This window comes from Misgurnus anguillicaudatus, chromosome 5 (assembly GCF_027580225.2).
Source record: "Misgurnus anguillicaudatus chromosome 5, ASM2758022v2, whole genome shotgun sequence".
NCBI lineage: Eukaryota > Metazoa > Chordata > Actinopteri > Cypriniformes > Cobitidae > Misgurnus > Misgurnus anguillicaudatus.
In genome coordinates this window covers 10,100,391-10,113,720 of record NC_073341.2, presented here as the reverse complement: position 1 = coordinate 10,113,720, position 13,330 = coordinate 10,100,391, and the positions used below count along the sequence as shown (strand labels likewise).

Below are 13,330 nucleotides of genomic sequence, written 5' to 3'. Positions count from 1 at the left end.
TGTTTTGCCATTACAGGTTGTTTAATTGTCCTTCATTGGGGGGACAATACAGGCTTTATGCATTTTACATCCATTTAGTTAGGTAAAGCACTATTGCATGATACAGGATAGTCTAGTACATTATTTTGTTTGATATCAAATGAGCACACATTTTAAGCAAAAATAACCTTGCATGTAGTATTACTTCCCAGTAGCACCGTACTGACATTTAATGTTGCGGTCTTTTGTATGAAACACCTCAAAGCTGCATTTTCTGTAATCGTACTCCACAGTGCAGCCTTCAGTGTGGATTTTGACCACTTTGCCCATCCTACAAAAAAGCAAACATAATTTTAGAAAACCTAGTACAGTAGGTCATTGTAAGTGCTGTTTGCTCAGTGTAAACATTGCTTCACTTACTGTAGATTACACTCCTATCAAGCCTTGAGCCAAATCAACCATGTTTACTTTATAGGCAGCTTATTTACATGTAACATTCAAGCATTTTAAGCTAAGACAACTTGCACAGGTTGCTTAGTGATTCTATCACATATATAACATTGTTTTCTAAAACTAGCACAAAAATGTCTTACATGTCACAGCATCTCATTCCTCTAGTGGAGCATGTACATCTCATACACCCGTTGCTTCTCCAAGTACTTCCCAATGGATACTGGGAATTATCTTCGGAATCAATACAATGTGTTGCCCCTGGTAAAAAAAAATAAGACATCATGTGTTTAATTCTAGGATATACTGCATGTACTTTCGACAAATTTTACTGCTAAACATGTATGTCAATTCTTTTTTAATTTTAATATTGCCTTAAAAAGTTTCTGCAAATCGCTATACATTCACCATTGCATTTTTGTGTAGAGTTTTTTTTACCTGCCACTGGAAGTTGATGAAAACAGGCAGAATCACTGAGAGAAATAAGGGCACATAACACCAGACTTAACGCCAATAGTGCCTATAAAAAGAAAAGTAGCAAGTAGTAAAAGAGAAATATAAACATTATAAAAACACTAATCACAACGCTGTATCTGAAAATTTTGATCCTACCTGGTTAATCGTGCCATTCAGACATCTTTTTTTAAATTATAAGTGCATAATAAATGTAAAAAAACTACAATCAGTCGTAATGCTGTAATGATCGCTATATAATATCTTTTATTACACGGCTCTCTGAAATAACGAATAGCAGTAATTCACAAATTCTTTTACAGTCATACAAGAATCGTCTACTCTATTTACAAATTAATAGCGTCATTAAACTTACCATTTTTGAAAGCACAGCTGTCCTGATGAAATAGTTTCTTACTTAGTCTTTTATAACAAATATGAACAAAAGAGCATGTCACATGGGCTCATAGGTCATTGACATCAACCCACATGTAGACAAATCCTTTAAAACAGGACTGATTGTTTACTGGTATCTTCAGCCAGTCACAGTCCTTTGTACAGTGAGGAGGGTTATTCCGGCAGTAAGCTAGTAGGGCCGTCCCAAAGCCGAAGTTCAAAATGCTGGACCGGCACGTCACGTGACTCATGTAGACTTCAGATATACTTTAATCCCAAAAAAGAGCAAATTAACCCCCCACCAAAGAACATTGTTTTCCAGGATAGTTTGGAAATTGGTGATGATACAGGCACATATACTTCCCACACACACCAAATTAATCCTGACAGCATTGTTTATGGGCATATTAAGCCGTTTTCACACTGTGTGGAGTATTTTTGGAGAATTTTGGGTCTGATGGCAGCAGCTTCCAACATGATTTCTTTTGGCCTACTGCACATGAGACCTCCTCAGTGTTGGTTTATCCCTGTAAAAAAATCTGTAAAAAAAAGGGTAAAAGTCTGGCAGCAGAGTTTCCAGACAAATTTCGTCAAATTAGAACAGAGATGATTTTACAGTCAAAATTAATTAAATTGCAGAATATTACAATTGATAAACATCACTTAAACCCTAAAAAAACTAATCTTGAATTTAAAAAACATAACAATAGCTGTCAGGAATCAGACGAGAACCCAAGCGGAGACGATGAAGGGGTTAACAAAAGACTTTAATTTTACAAACACAAAAACAAAAGCCCTCGTGGGGGCAAACAACATACACAAGACTCTTTACTCTTTTACTACTTTTCACACAAGCGGTCAGGAATGCTAAGGCTAACTATTATAGACAGAAATTTGTTTCTTGTGGCACTAATACTAAAACGTTTTGGGATACAATAAAGTCTATGGAAAACACAAACGCCACTGCACAGTTACCCACTGCTTTCCATTTGGCAACTCCTTTCCCAACTACTAGTACACCACCCCTTGCACAACCATGCTCCTCCCCCTCATCTTTTTCTTTCGCTCATATTCATATAGCTGATGTTTTGAGCGAACTGCAAAATCTAGATTCCCTTAAATCAACTGAATTAGACAATTTGGATCCTTTTTTTCTAAAATTGTCTGCTTCAATTATTGCTTCACCTATCACTAGTATTTTTAACATCATCTTTGACTCTTCTGATATCCCAAAAGACTGGAAAGTTGCTGCAGTGATTCATTTATTTAAAGGAGGGGACACGCTCGACCATTATTGTTACAGACCTATTTCCATTTTGCCTTGTCTCTCAAAGGTCTTGGACGCCTTGTCAATACACAGATCATCACTCATTTAAAATCTCATCATAGTTTTTCTGATATGCAGTCCGGCTTTCGAGCTGGCCATGGGTGCACCTTGGTTACTCTTGAAGTTTAAATGACATTATAATACTGTCCAGCAGTTTTCATTGACCTGGCCAAGGCTTTTGATTCTGTTAATCACACCATTCTTCTTAGTAGGCTGAAGAGTCTGGGTTTCTCCGATAATTGTCTTGCATTGTTCACAAATTATTTTTCGGAACGTTTCCAGTGTGTTAAATCTGAAGGCCTGTTATCCAGTCTTCTAGCTGTTTCTATGGGGGTTCCGCAGGGTTCAATTCTCAGGCCGACCCTTTTTTCTATATATATTAATAATGTTGCCCTTGCCGCAGGTAACTCTATGATACACCTATATGCAGATGATACCATTCTTTATATATCTGGCCCCTCTCGTAGCACTACGTTACAAAATCTTCAAGTGAGCTTTGATAGTATTCAGCATTCTTTTGTGGCCTCCAATTGCTTTTAAATTCTAGTAAAACTAAATGCATGATCTTCAAACAATCACTTTCATCACCTCTCTGTCCAATAAACATCACTACCCTTGATGGGTTTGTTTTAGAATGGGTTAGTAATTAAAAGTATCTAGGGATCTGGCTAGACTCTTAATTTTCTTTCCAAACCCATATTAACTCTTTCCCGCCATTGACAAGATATCTCGTCAATTAAGAGAAAACGCTTCCCCGCCAATGACGAGATTTTCCGTCTTTCCGCAATACCGCTTTTATCCACCAGGTGGCGCACTTCCGCAACTTATACAACCCGGAAGTATTGCCCTCTGACAAGCTGCTGCATGTCCGTGTCTGTTTAAAGATCGCTCTGAATGGGATCTCTATGAAAAGTCCGTCACAAAAATGGAATTATCTCAGCTTTTTGCTCAAAATGTGGTGTTTTTGCAGAAACCTACCCATATTCAAAAGCTGATTACAAAAGAACTACTGAAGGTAGGATGAAACGGTTTTTGTTTGTTTGAAAGCAGAGGGTCTGTTCTTTCATTTGGTATATTGTATGTTTATATATCGGAAGAAGAACATTTTCTGGAAGGCATTAAACTTTGGTGAAAATCATGAAAAACGCTGGCGCTGACTGGCAACTTTTTAAAAAAATGCTGGCGGTGAAAGAGTTAATCATCTTCAATCTAAAATAAAATCTAGGATTGGCTTTCTTTTTCGTAATAAGGCCTCCTTTACCATCTCTGCTAAACATGCCCTTGTGAAAATGACCATCCTTCCTATATTAGATTTTGGTGACGTGATTTACAGATCTGCCTCAAACACTTTTCTCAGAAAACTGGATGTACTATATCATAGTGCCATCCGTTTTGTTATCAATGCCCCATATAATCACTGCAATCTAATCAATGCACTAATTGAATGGCCCTCACTTCATATTTGACGTCTAATACATTGGTATTGTTTTATTTATAAAACTATTCTAGGCAAAACCCCATTTTATTTAATTATTATAGCCTCTCCTTCTATAAATCTGCGTTCAAGAAGGTTTATCTCTTTGGTTGCCACGAAAGCTCGTACCTCTTTTGGTCGTCTCTCCTTCCAGTTTTCTGCAGTTAATGACTGGAATGAGTTACAAAAATCCTTGAAGCTTGAATCTTTAGTCCCTCTGATTACTTTCAACTAGAGATTAATATCTAACCTATTGACTCATAGCTGTTCATGTTAATTTCGCACTGTCACTTTATATTTCGCTGTATTAAGCTACAGTATTGGCTTTTATCATGTTGTTTGTATGTTACTGCTTGTCATTTTAACTCAGATTACTTACCTTTGTAGTAGCCAGTCACTTATTATCTGGGACTTATGCAATGACATGTCGTTTTATGGATGTTTGTATATTGTATTGTTTTTTGTAAATTTGTCTTGTTATTTATGTGTAACTACACTGTAAAAATACTTTGCTGCTTTAAAATCATGTCAACAGATATGAGTTGTCACAACTTATAAAATATAGTTGAGAAAAGTCAACTAAATTTTATAAGTTATAACAACTCATCTGTAGTTATAACAACTCATCTCTAGTCAAGATAAATAATAGTAAGTTGAAATGACTTGTAAATCCGAGTTGATTCAACAAAAAATTTTAAGGCAGCAAAGTATTTTTTACAGTGTATTTGTTGTTTGCACTCGGCACTTTATCTTGGCCAGGTCGCCGTTTTAAATGAGAAATTTTTCTCGACGTGCCTACCTGGTAAAATAAAGGTTAAATAAATAAAAATAAATAAAATAAAAGACTATCACACTAGACAGAATAACACTAAACTAGAGACTCGACACAAAACTAGACTATGACTTGACTTGACTTGAAATACACAAGACTTGAAAACACACAACAGGACAAAATCATCCAGCACAGGACTATGGACACAAAGGGATTAAATAAGAAACCCAAACAAGATAACGAGAACAGGTGAAGGGGGTAACGCATTACAAGTAACTTGCATTACGTATTTATATTACTTTTCTGAAGTAACGAGTAAAGTAACGCATTACTTTATAAATGTACACATTAATATTTGAGTTATTTTTCAGTTTATTAATTTGATTAAAAAAACTGAATTAAACTGAATTTATACCACAGGCCTGTTGAATGACTTATTCTGATCGTTTGAATGTTCCACGGGTGTTGCTAATTTTTCTGTAAACTGCACACCTGACCTGTCAAATGTCTTCAAAATAGGCACCAGAGCATGTTTGTGGTAACCGTGGAATAAGAGGAATAATTGACTCTGGTCCTTTGAATTATAAGAAAATAATGCACACCCATGGTGTTGACAAATGTGTCACGGCTGAATGGGAACAGTTATAGTCAGAAACGGAGATGGCAGGCCACAGCTTGACATTTTTGCGACGGAAATATGCATGAAACTTCTCTGTCATAAAAAACACCTGCAAAGCCTAAAAGAGATCAAGCCGCAGCCAAGTAAGAAAAAGTAACGCAAAAGTAACTTAAAAGTAATGTAAGCATTACTTTCCATTAAAAGTAATTAAGTAATGCAATTAGTTACTTTTTTGGGAAGTAACTTACTTAATATTGTAATGCATTACTTTCAAAAGTAACTTTCCCCAACACTGGAAGGGAGTAAACTGATAATAAATAATAAGCAGAGAGAACAAAGGGGCGGGACAAGAGACGAGACACCAAGGGCACATGACCCGATACACAAAGTCATGAGCCCATAAACATGGGACTGTCAGTTAACATCTATTAATGGCAAATCCCTGTAAATGTGTGGCTTTCATCAGGTAGTTTATGAAGCTGTTCTGCATTTTTACAGAAATTTACTTTAAAATTATTTTCCATGTACAATAATTGAGAATTATCATATTAAAAACAGAAAAAGCTTTAAAGCTTATATTATTATTATTATGAAGTAATTCTGTCTCTTTACAGAAATGTACTTAAAAAAACCTGTACAATAACTGGGAAATATTTTCTGAAAAGCACAACAAATACATAAAACAAAGATACCTGACTGTAGATTTACAGTATTAATCACAAAAAGAATAAAAAATACAAAGTAAAACATTAGGGAACATTTATTGGTTTTAGTTTACTTAATAAATCTTACTATATAGGTACTCAAATAATTTGAGAAATGGTTTAAGTTTATTTAACTCAAATGAATAAAGTTACATAAGATAAAGAAATACATTGGTATAAAATAATCATGACAGAAAGAGATAAAATTATTACATACTGCAAGTAACATCATTTGTAACAAGTTTTACTTTCTTCCTTATGACATTTAAACCCAGTTTACTTTATATTGAAAAAGTCGGAAAAGGCAAACTTCAGGATGTGGTAAATAACCTGTTGATTGATTATTATTGTGAAAAAAGTACCCCTTCAGTAATTTACCTTGTGGTTGATGAAATTATTTGAAATTATTAATTGGTTGAATATATTACAATAGAATATATATTGAGAATGTTGATTAGGAGGTGTCAAGAAACATTTTTTTGTGATAACGTTAGTACTTTGACAATCAAATATCTATATAAATCGGTCTTTTCAAAGACCTACTGTATTTCTAATAAACTCCAAACCGCTTTTTACCATGTCAAAAGATCTGTAAAATGGCATCAGAACACAATCGCATATTTCAGCCCTATATCTTGCATCATCATCATATTTCTTATTTAGCCTTTTTATTTCTTCTTCAAGCCTGTCGGTTGTAAGTTTAGCTTTCAGATATTCTATCTCTTTTATTTTCTGCTCCAATGTCTCTTTCAGGATACGTTGTTTCTCTTCCTCAATCGCTCTCTCCACCCTCTCAAGCATCTCACTGCTGTAATGCTGCCCATCATTTGCAGTAACCAATTGATCAATCTGGTCCAGTAACTGAATGACCTGATTTGGATTCTTATCTAAATTATCGAACACATGGTATCGTCCATTGCAGGTTTTGATTAACTTGACCAGTTCTGGACTTTCACTCAAAAGTTCAAGAATGTTTGTGTCCTTCAGTTGATCTCCATGAGTAAACAAGACCATGCTGTATGTGGAGACTTCTTTGCCAAAAATTGCTTGCATGATTTTAACAGCTTTTGCCTCTTCCTCAGTGAATCTGCCCAACTGAATCACAACTAAGAAGACATGTGGACCAGGAGCAGAGAGAGGAATACAGCGTTTAATTCTTCTGATTGTCTCATCTTCACTCAACTTGGTGTCAATCAGACCCGGAGAGTCTATCACTGTGACGCTTCTTCCATTAACTACGGCATGACTTTTTTCACATTGTCCAGTCACAGAGGCAAACGACATGGATGATTTAAAAACATTTTTTCCCAAGATGGTGTTGCCTGTTGCACTTTTCCCCACCCCTGTTTTTCCAACCAAAAGAATTCTGAGTTTTTTTTCTTCTGTACATAAACAAAAACTATTATTTTACATTTACATTCATTTATATATATAAATATATATATATATATATATATATATATATATATATATATATATATATATATATATATATATATATATATATATATATATATATATATATATATATATACACTCTTAAAACAAATGTGTTAAAAACAACACAACATGTGTTATTTTTTACACATGTTCTGAGTGTGCGCAGGGACAACACATGTTGAGTTAAATTTAACACAGAATATGTGTTATAAACTGCAACACAAAAATGTGTTGCTTCAGTAAACACATTAATGTGTAACTTTCTATTAATCTAACACAACTGTGTGTTACCGAGTAATTGTTTAGTTTTAATATTAAAGAGAAAAAAAAACATATGATTTGTAAACTTTAAATTATGAAATCAAGCAGACAACTATTGAATATTGTTCACAAACTATTTATTTGTAAAATAACAAATATTTGACAATTAATGCTTGCATGAAAATATGCTAGTACTCTATGTTGCTAGATGTATGCTAATTTAAATAAATGTAAGTGCAAGTATAATAACTTCAAACATACATTACATTGATACGTTTTAAAACACTATTTATAAAATAATTCATTGAATTTAAAAGCAACTGTGCTAAACATGTTGAATAGAACAATGTCTGAAATCGTTTCCAACATGCAAATTATCAAAATTTTTTAACTTGTCCTGAAACATTAACATGTTATCTTACATTTAGAAAAATACTTAAAATGAACTTGACAAGTGTATTCAAAGAAATTTCCGTCACAAAACATTTAGGGGCGGTTTCCCGGACATTGGATTAGCTTAATCCAGGACTAGGCCTTAGTTTAATTAGGAAATATAACTGGTTTCAACAAAAAACATTACTGGTGTGCATTTTGAGGCAAAACAAAGGACACTGATATATTTTAAGATATGTCAGTGCAAGTGGTTTTCAGTACCGCACAGGTCAGATTGTCAACATCAGGTGGAAAGGCAAAAGAATCGTTCATTGCAACAGTTACGTAGTGGCCTCCATGTCCTGAAGAACCGTTGGAAACCAACTGTGGCTGAGCTGATTTCAGACACCCTTTGATCATTTAGTAAGCAAAGACGTCACACTGCTACCAGCCTACACAAATGAAACAATGAACATCATTAGAAAATGTTGTTGCATGAAAATTACTTATTTTATATAAAGTTTAGAGTCACAAAGCCTACCGGCATCAAGTCCCACAGGTCTGACACAGCAGAATTCACACAGCAGAAGATGAACGAGTATCCTTAACATTGTATAACACAGCTCTCATCTGGGTGTAGTAAACATGCAGGTCACATGTAAAATATAAATGAGAAAAAATTATTTAAAAAGGATTACTTTTATATCGTATTTTGAATGTTACATTTTAAACGTAATTTTCCAAATTAAACATTTGGAACAGAGATAGGAAATCATACCATTATGTTGACTGTCAGCTTTCTTCAATAAATGTCTGATGTCCATTTTCTTCTCTAAAGATGCTTTTCCCCTGAGTTTCTCAATAATTGTCACATTCCCATTTCTTCTTTCCCATCGGTAAGTCTGGAAAACTGGATGTCCCCCTTCAGTGAATTTAAAAAAAAAATATTAATATTGGAATTATGAAACACTTTGTGTAAAGTTATCTCCATTTAAATGCGGAGTGCACAATGTTTGAAAAACGCTTTGGAAAAGGAGACGGGCCGACTACCAAAACACATTTATAGCCAATCAGCAGTAAGGAGCGTGTCTACTAACGGACATCCTTGCCGGGTTGCTTATGTGTGGGGCGGGTCTTTTAAAAGAAGGTCCGGATTCTATTGGGGTAGGGGCGTGTTTGTTTAAGTGATTTCAAATATCAACATTGGCTTTCAAACATTGTGCACTCCGCCTTTAAGTATATTACAAACACTGGCATGTCCAGAAATTGGGGATATTCCTTAAAGATTTCACCAATAATTGGTGATTTTGTCATTACCTGTATCCATCTTCTTTGATGACTGAAGGTTTGGTCAATGGCATTCTTAATTGATGATGTCCTCCCACTTCAACTCTGTTGAAGCTACCGTCTGATGTTCTGTAATCTCATTTTTATAAATCCACTGTGTGATGGCCCATCAAAAAAAAAAAAAAATGCTCCTATCATGATCAATGCAAAAATAGCACTTAGTTAGAGTCAAGTACAGTTTTTATACACATTGTCAAGTAAGTAATTTCATACACATAAATGAAGTATGTAAAAGCATCCTTACGGTACATGTCCCTCTTTTTGACCAAATGAGACCATAATCCAAAAACACAATCTCCTTTGAGAGTGCCAGCTTTTCTTTTTCAGATGGATAGCTGAAAAAGATTACAAACAAACATTGACACAAGAATTGTGATTTACATCTAGTTAAGTATTACTGGGCAGTATTTATAACTCAATAGTGCAAAAACACTTTACAGCTAGTAGCACAAAACTACACTAATCTTATTCACGTAGCACTTTAGCCTTACTGCAGTGAAAGGTTCGTGAAGTTCGACTCTTAACATTAGACCACTACTCTCCCAGTAATTAATTGCGTCTTGTGTAACTTTATATTGAACGCGAGCGGCGCGACACGAAAATAAAAAACAGTATTATAAAATGTGGCTGTGCATCATCCAGAATGTACAGCATCACCGATTAATAATGAGTTTTACCGTCTTTTGTCTCGTCATGCCGCTCACAGGTGTACAGGACGTTAGGTACAGTGATGTGCATACTGTTCCACCATGTGCTTAACCAAACGCGACGAGGCGTTACGATAATCGAAAGGCATAATTTATAATGACCCGTCCTATAACGTAAGGACATAAACTGAAAAAAAAACCGTTACCGCGTGTCACGTCTATTTAGGACACGGTGTTAACGATTTACTTTACAGTGCTGCAAGCAAGTGTCACACATATTACTAACACGTAACTAGTCCAATGTGCCTTTCATTAAACAACAATGACTGTTAACATGAATCTCAAACGTAACTTTGCAAAACGAGCGAGCATTTAACGTTACCATAATAAAGTTTAAATTAACAGTCTCCTGCACAATTAATACGAAAGTTTCTTACACTATATGAAAAATAGATATCATATTATAACTGTAATTTTTAATTTAATTTCTTACCTGATGCAGACAGGAACATTCGTCACGTCCTCTTGACTGGAAAGGCGGTTGGAAAAGAAAGTCACTGCGCAGGCGCAACACAATAAGCGTTGTGTGTTTGTTTTTTCAATAAAACAAATTCAAAACAGACTGCCAGCCAAGGCTCAATAATAATGACCATGATTTTCATAATAATTAAATAAAAATAACACACGCAAAAAATACAATTAAAAATACAATAATGCGTAGTTGTCTGTCCATGTGAAACGTCATCAGCAGATTCGTGTGAACTTATGACAGCCACCAATGGAAGAGAACGCCTGCATAATGTTTGAAATATTACTCTTATTGTGTCACAAAGTGTATGTTCAAAAGCTTTTTAGGCGAGAATGTATGTATAAAAAGTTCAAATTTGCGGTCGGTTTATAAAGAGAGCGTTTATTAAAAAATCTGCCCCGACTTTTTCGGATTTCTGATCCAGACAACCAACGGGTACTTAGCGCTCATGTACCCCGCCCAACGCAGCTTGATCTCGGCAAGTCCTTCTGAAAATCACCGCTGGCCGCTGGGTCTTATGTGTTAGTAGTGGTTAACAGTGTTATATATATATTTTATTTTCGGTACTGTCTTATGGACAATCTTTGGTCTCATAAATATATTATCTGTTCCTGGGCAAATCGTTTTGACTAAGGACAAAGTTGCATTGTAAAACTTTATATTTTTTATTTAACTTTGTGGTGAAGTGCAGACTTATTTGTGCTTTTGACCGAACTTGCTTGTATATTTCCTGTTGCACAAACATCTTATACTTGATAAAGGAATGTGTTATATATGATATTTGGTTTTTATAACAAACAAAAGTACAGGATAATCAGTGTCAGTGCACGCTGCCTAAATCACTTTTTTATGAAAACGACAGGATATAGTGTTTTATATCACATTTTTTCGTGTTAATTCGTTTAAATATAAATCGTCATTAAACTACAATAATTATGCATTTCATTTTATTTTGTACTGGTTAACGTGTTTTACACATTCATTGTGTAAGCAGTAAAGCATAATATTTACACATTATGTGTCAGTTCCAACACAAAAATGTGTTAGAATCCTTTTACACATATTTTGTGTTAATTTTTAACACATCAATTTTAAGAGTGTAGTGAATATTATATTATTTGTACATACAAGTAATACTATACCTATATCACACAAATCATCTTTTTGGTGATTGAAGATCTAGAGATGATTCAAAATATGGTTGTTTATGCATGTTAAAAATAAAAGAACAAAAAAAATTATGATTTTTTTAAGCATACCTGCTGAATCCCAATAGCAATGAAGAGAATTATAGAAAGCATCTGCGGGATAGTGAAGAAAGAAGCTGCTCGTGTAGGGTCTTCAAGGCTTTTCATGACTATCTAGAAAGTGAGGTCAGAACTGGTTATGGTTGTACAATTTAAAAATTGAAACTAAATGTGTTAAAGCCTGCAATGGCACAACATGTAGAAACAAGACACTTTAAATGTAATATTACATTGAAAAACAGTGTGAAATAGCTCACTCACCTTTGGATGTTGAGCAAATGATGAAAATCCTATTGCCTATTGTAGTTTATGCAGGGTTTCGTTTTCTTTTTCCCGTAATAGAAACTGAACTAAGGTGTAGATACTCCACGCCTTTGCATGCTTGCAAGACTTGTTTTTTGTGATAAGGGCGTTTTGATACATTGTAGCTTTTTTAGCAGTTTTGGTTCCTTTTCACACCACACTGATTGCTCTGATCCGCACCAGTTGAAACAAACCAAAATTCAGTCATGTGATAAGATCCACATCACTCATTGGCCACATGTATTTGAACTTATTTCCTAAACTGCTTCTCGATTGGCCAGAATCCACATGCTTGAAATTCCAACGGAACCCCTGGAAGTAAACAAAAAGAAGGAAAATAAAGCAGACACCATGGACAGATGACTGCACGCTGTAATTATGCCCGTGGTTGTTATACATAGATTGTATACAGCACGCTAGACAAACTGTTCATTTCCAGAACAACTTTTAATGCACTACAAACAGCAAAGCCACCAAATTTTCACCAAAGCACTTACTCGCAACTCCAGGTATGTCCGCAACCTGTCATTGTGCTAATATTGCTAATAAAAGCTGTCAACAAACACTTCCTCATCCAATAATGCACAGCGCAGCTGACTACGGCAGCTGGTTTAGTCCAAAATGTGAGTACTTTTGCTGTTAGATCATTTAGATCTTGGATCGTGTTCTCACCACAAACAAACCGCTCTAGAGTTCATTAGAAAGCGTACCGCGAGACAACCTCTTCAAGAAGGTCTTGGTCTGCTTGTTTGGTCCACTTGTTTGGTTCGCTTTTGGTGCACACCAGAGTTTGATTGCTGGATTCTCACCTGCCCAAATGAACCGCACCAAGTGAGCAATCGAATTCTGGTACGATTCAACCGAACTAAACGAGGCAGGTGTGAAAGCACCCTTAGTTCAGTGGTTCTCAACGTTGTTCCTGTAGGCCAGTGCTTCTCAATTATTTTCTGTCACGCCCCCCCTAGGAAGAGGTAAACATTTCGCGCCCCCCCCCCAACTCTCCGCCGCGA

At 35.2% G+C, this 13,330-nt stretch overlaps 2 protein-coding genes and 1 long non-coding RNA gene across 8 annotated transcripts; all 3 read right to left on the bottom strand.

Moving 5' to 3' along the window:
- Positions 1-1,422, bottom strand: msmbl (microseminoprotein, beta-like). Its single transcript, XM_055169181.2, has 4 exons — positions 1,259-1,422; positions 868-949; positions 573-690; positions 1-310 (listed from the first exon to the last, which is right to left on the bottom strand). The coding sequence occupies exons 1-4, from the start codon at positions 1,259-1,261 to the stop codon at positions 181-183; spliced, it is 333 nt and encodes a 110-aa protein (XP_055025156.2). The 5' UTR covers positions 1,262-1,422; the 3' UTR covers positions 1-180.
- A 4,885-nt stretch (positions 1,423-6,307) lies between these two features.
- LOC129414410 (GTPase IMAP family member 7-like) lies at positions 6,308-12,470 on the bottom strand. Of its 3 annotated transcripts, none has more exons than XM_055168462.2 (4): positions 12,279-12,470; positions 12,030-12,131; positions 11,913-11,949; positions 6,308-7,553 (listed from the first exon to the last, which is right to left on the bottom strand). In XM_055168462.2, the coding sequence occupies exons 2-4, from the start codon at positions 12,123-12,125 to the stop codon at positions 6,706-6,708; spliced, it is 981 nt and encodes a 326-aa protein (XP_055024437.2). In that variant the 5' UTR covers positions 12,126-12,131; positions 12,279-12,470; the 3' UTR covers positions 6,308-6,705. The 3 variants fall into 3 exon arrangements, with proteins under 3 accessions (XP_055024437.2, XP_055024438.2, XP_055024436.2); XM_055168463.2 differs by having other exon boundaries at positions 6,308-7,517; XM_055168461.2 differs by having other exon boundaries at positions 6,311-7,556; positions 12,279-12,461.
- On the bottom strand, positions 7,996-11,301 carry LOC129418357 (uncharacterized). 4 transcript variants are annotated; one of them, XR_012369544.1, is made up of 6 exons: positions 10,735-11,301; positions 9,808-9,929; positions 9,565-9,688; positions 9,026-9,169; positions 8,789-8,877; positions 7,996-8,699 (listed from the first exon to the last, which is right to left on the bottom strand). It is a non-coding gene; the product is annotated as an uncharacterized lncRNA (long non-coding RNA). The 4 variants fall into 4 exon arrangements; XR_012369542.1 differs by having other exon boundaries at positions 9,565-9,725; positions 9,839-9,929; XR_012369543.1 differs by lacking the exon at positions 10,735-11,301 and having other exon boundaries at positions 9,839-10,531.
- Positions 12,471-13,330: the final 860 nt, after the last annotated feature.

Excerpts from the sequence above, each read along its gene's own strand:
- LOC129414410 (XM_055168461.2), bottom strand. The coding sequence starts at position 12,125 with ATGAAAAGCCTTGAAGACCCTACACGAGCAGCTTCTTTCTTCACTATC. Across the intron at positions 11,950-12,029 it reads TTGCTATTGGGATTCAGCAG|ATCTTCAATCACCAAAAAGA; the intron begins GTATGCTTAAAA and ends AATCATCTCTAG. Across the intron at positions 7,557-11,912 it reads AGATGATTTGTGTGATATAG|AAGAAAAAAAACTCAGAATT; the intron begins GTATAGTATTAC and ends GTTTATGTACAG.
- msmbl (XM_055169181.2), bottom strand. Across the intron at positions 691-867 it reads TCATCAACTTCCAGTGGCAG|GGGCAACACATTGTATTGAT; the intron begins GTAAAAAAAACT and ends TTTTTTTACCAG. Across the intron at positions 311-572 it reads GGAATGAGATGCTGTGACAT|GATGGGCAAAGTGGTCAAAA; the intron begins GTAAGACATTTT and ends GCTTTTTTGTAG.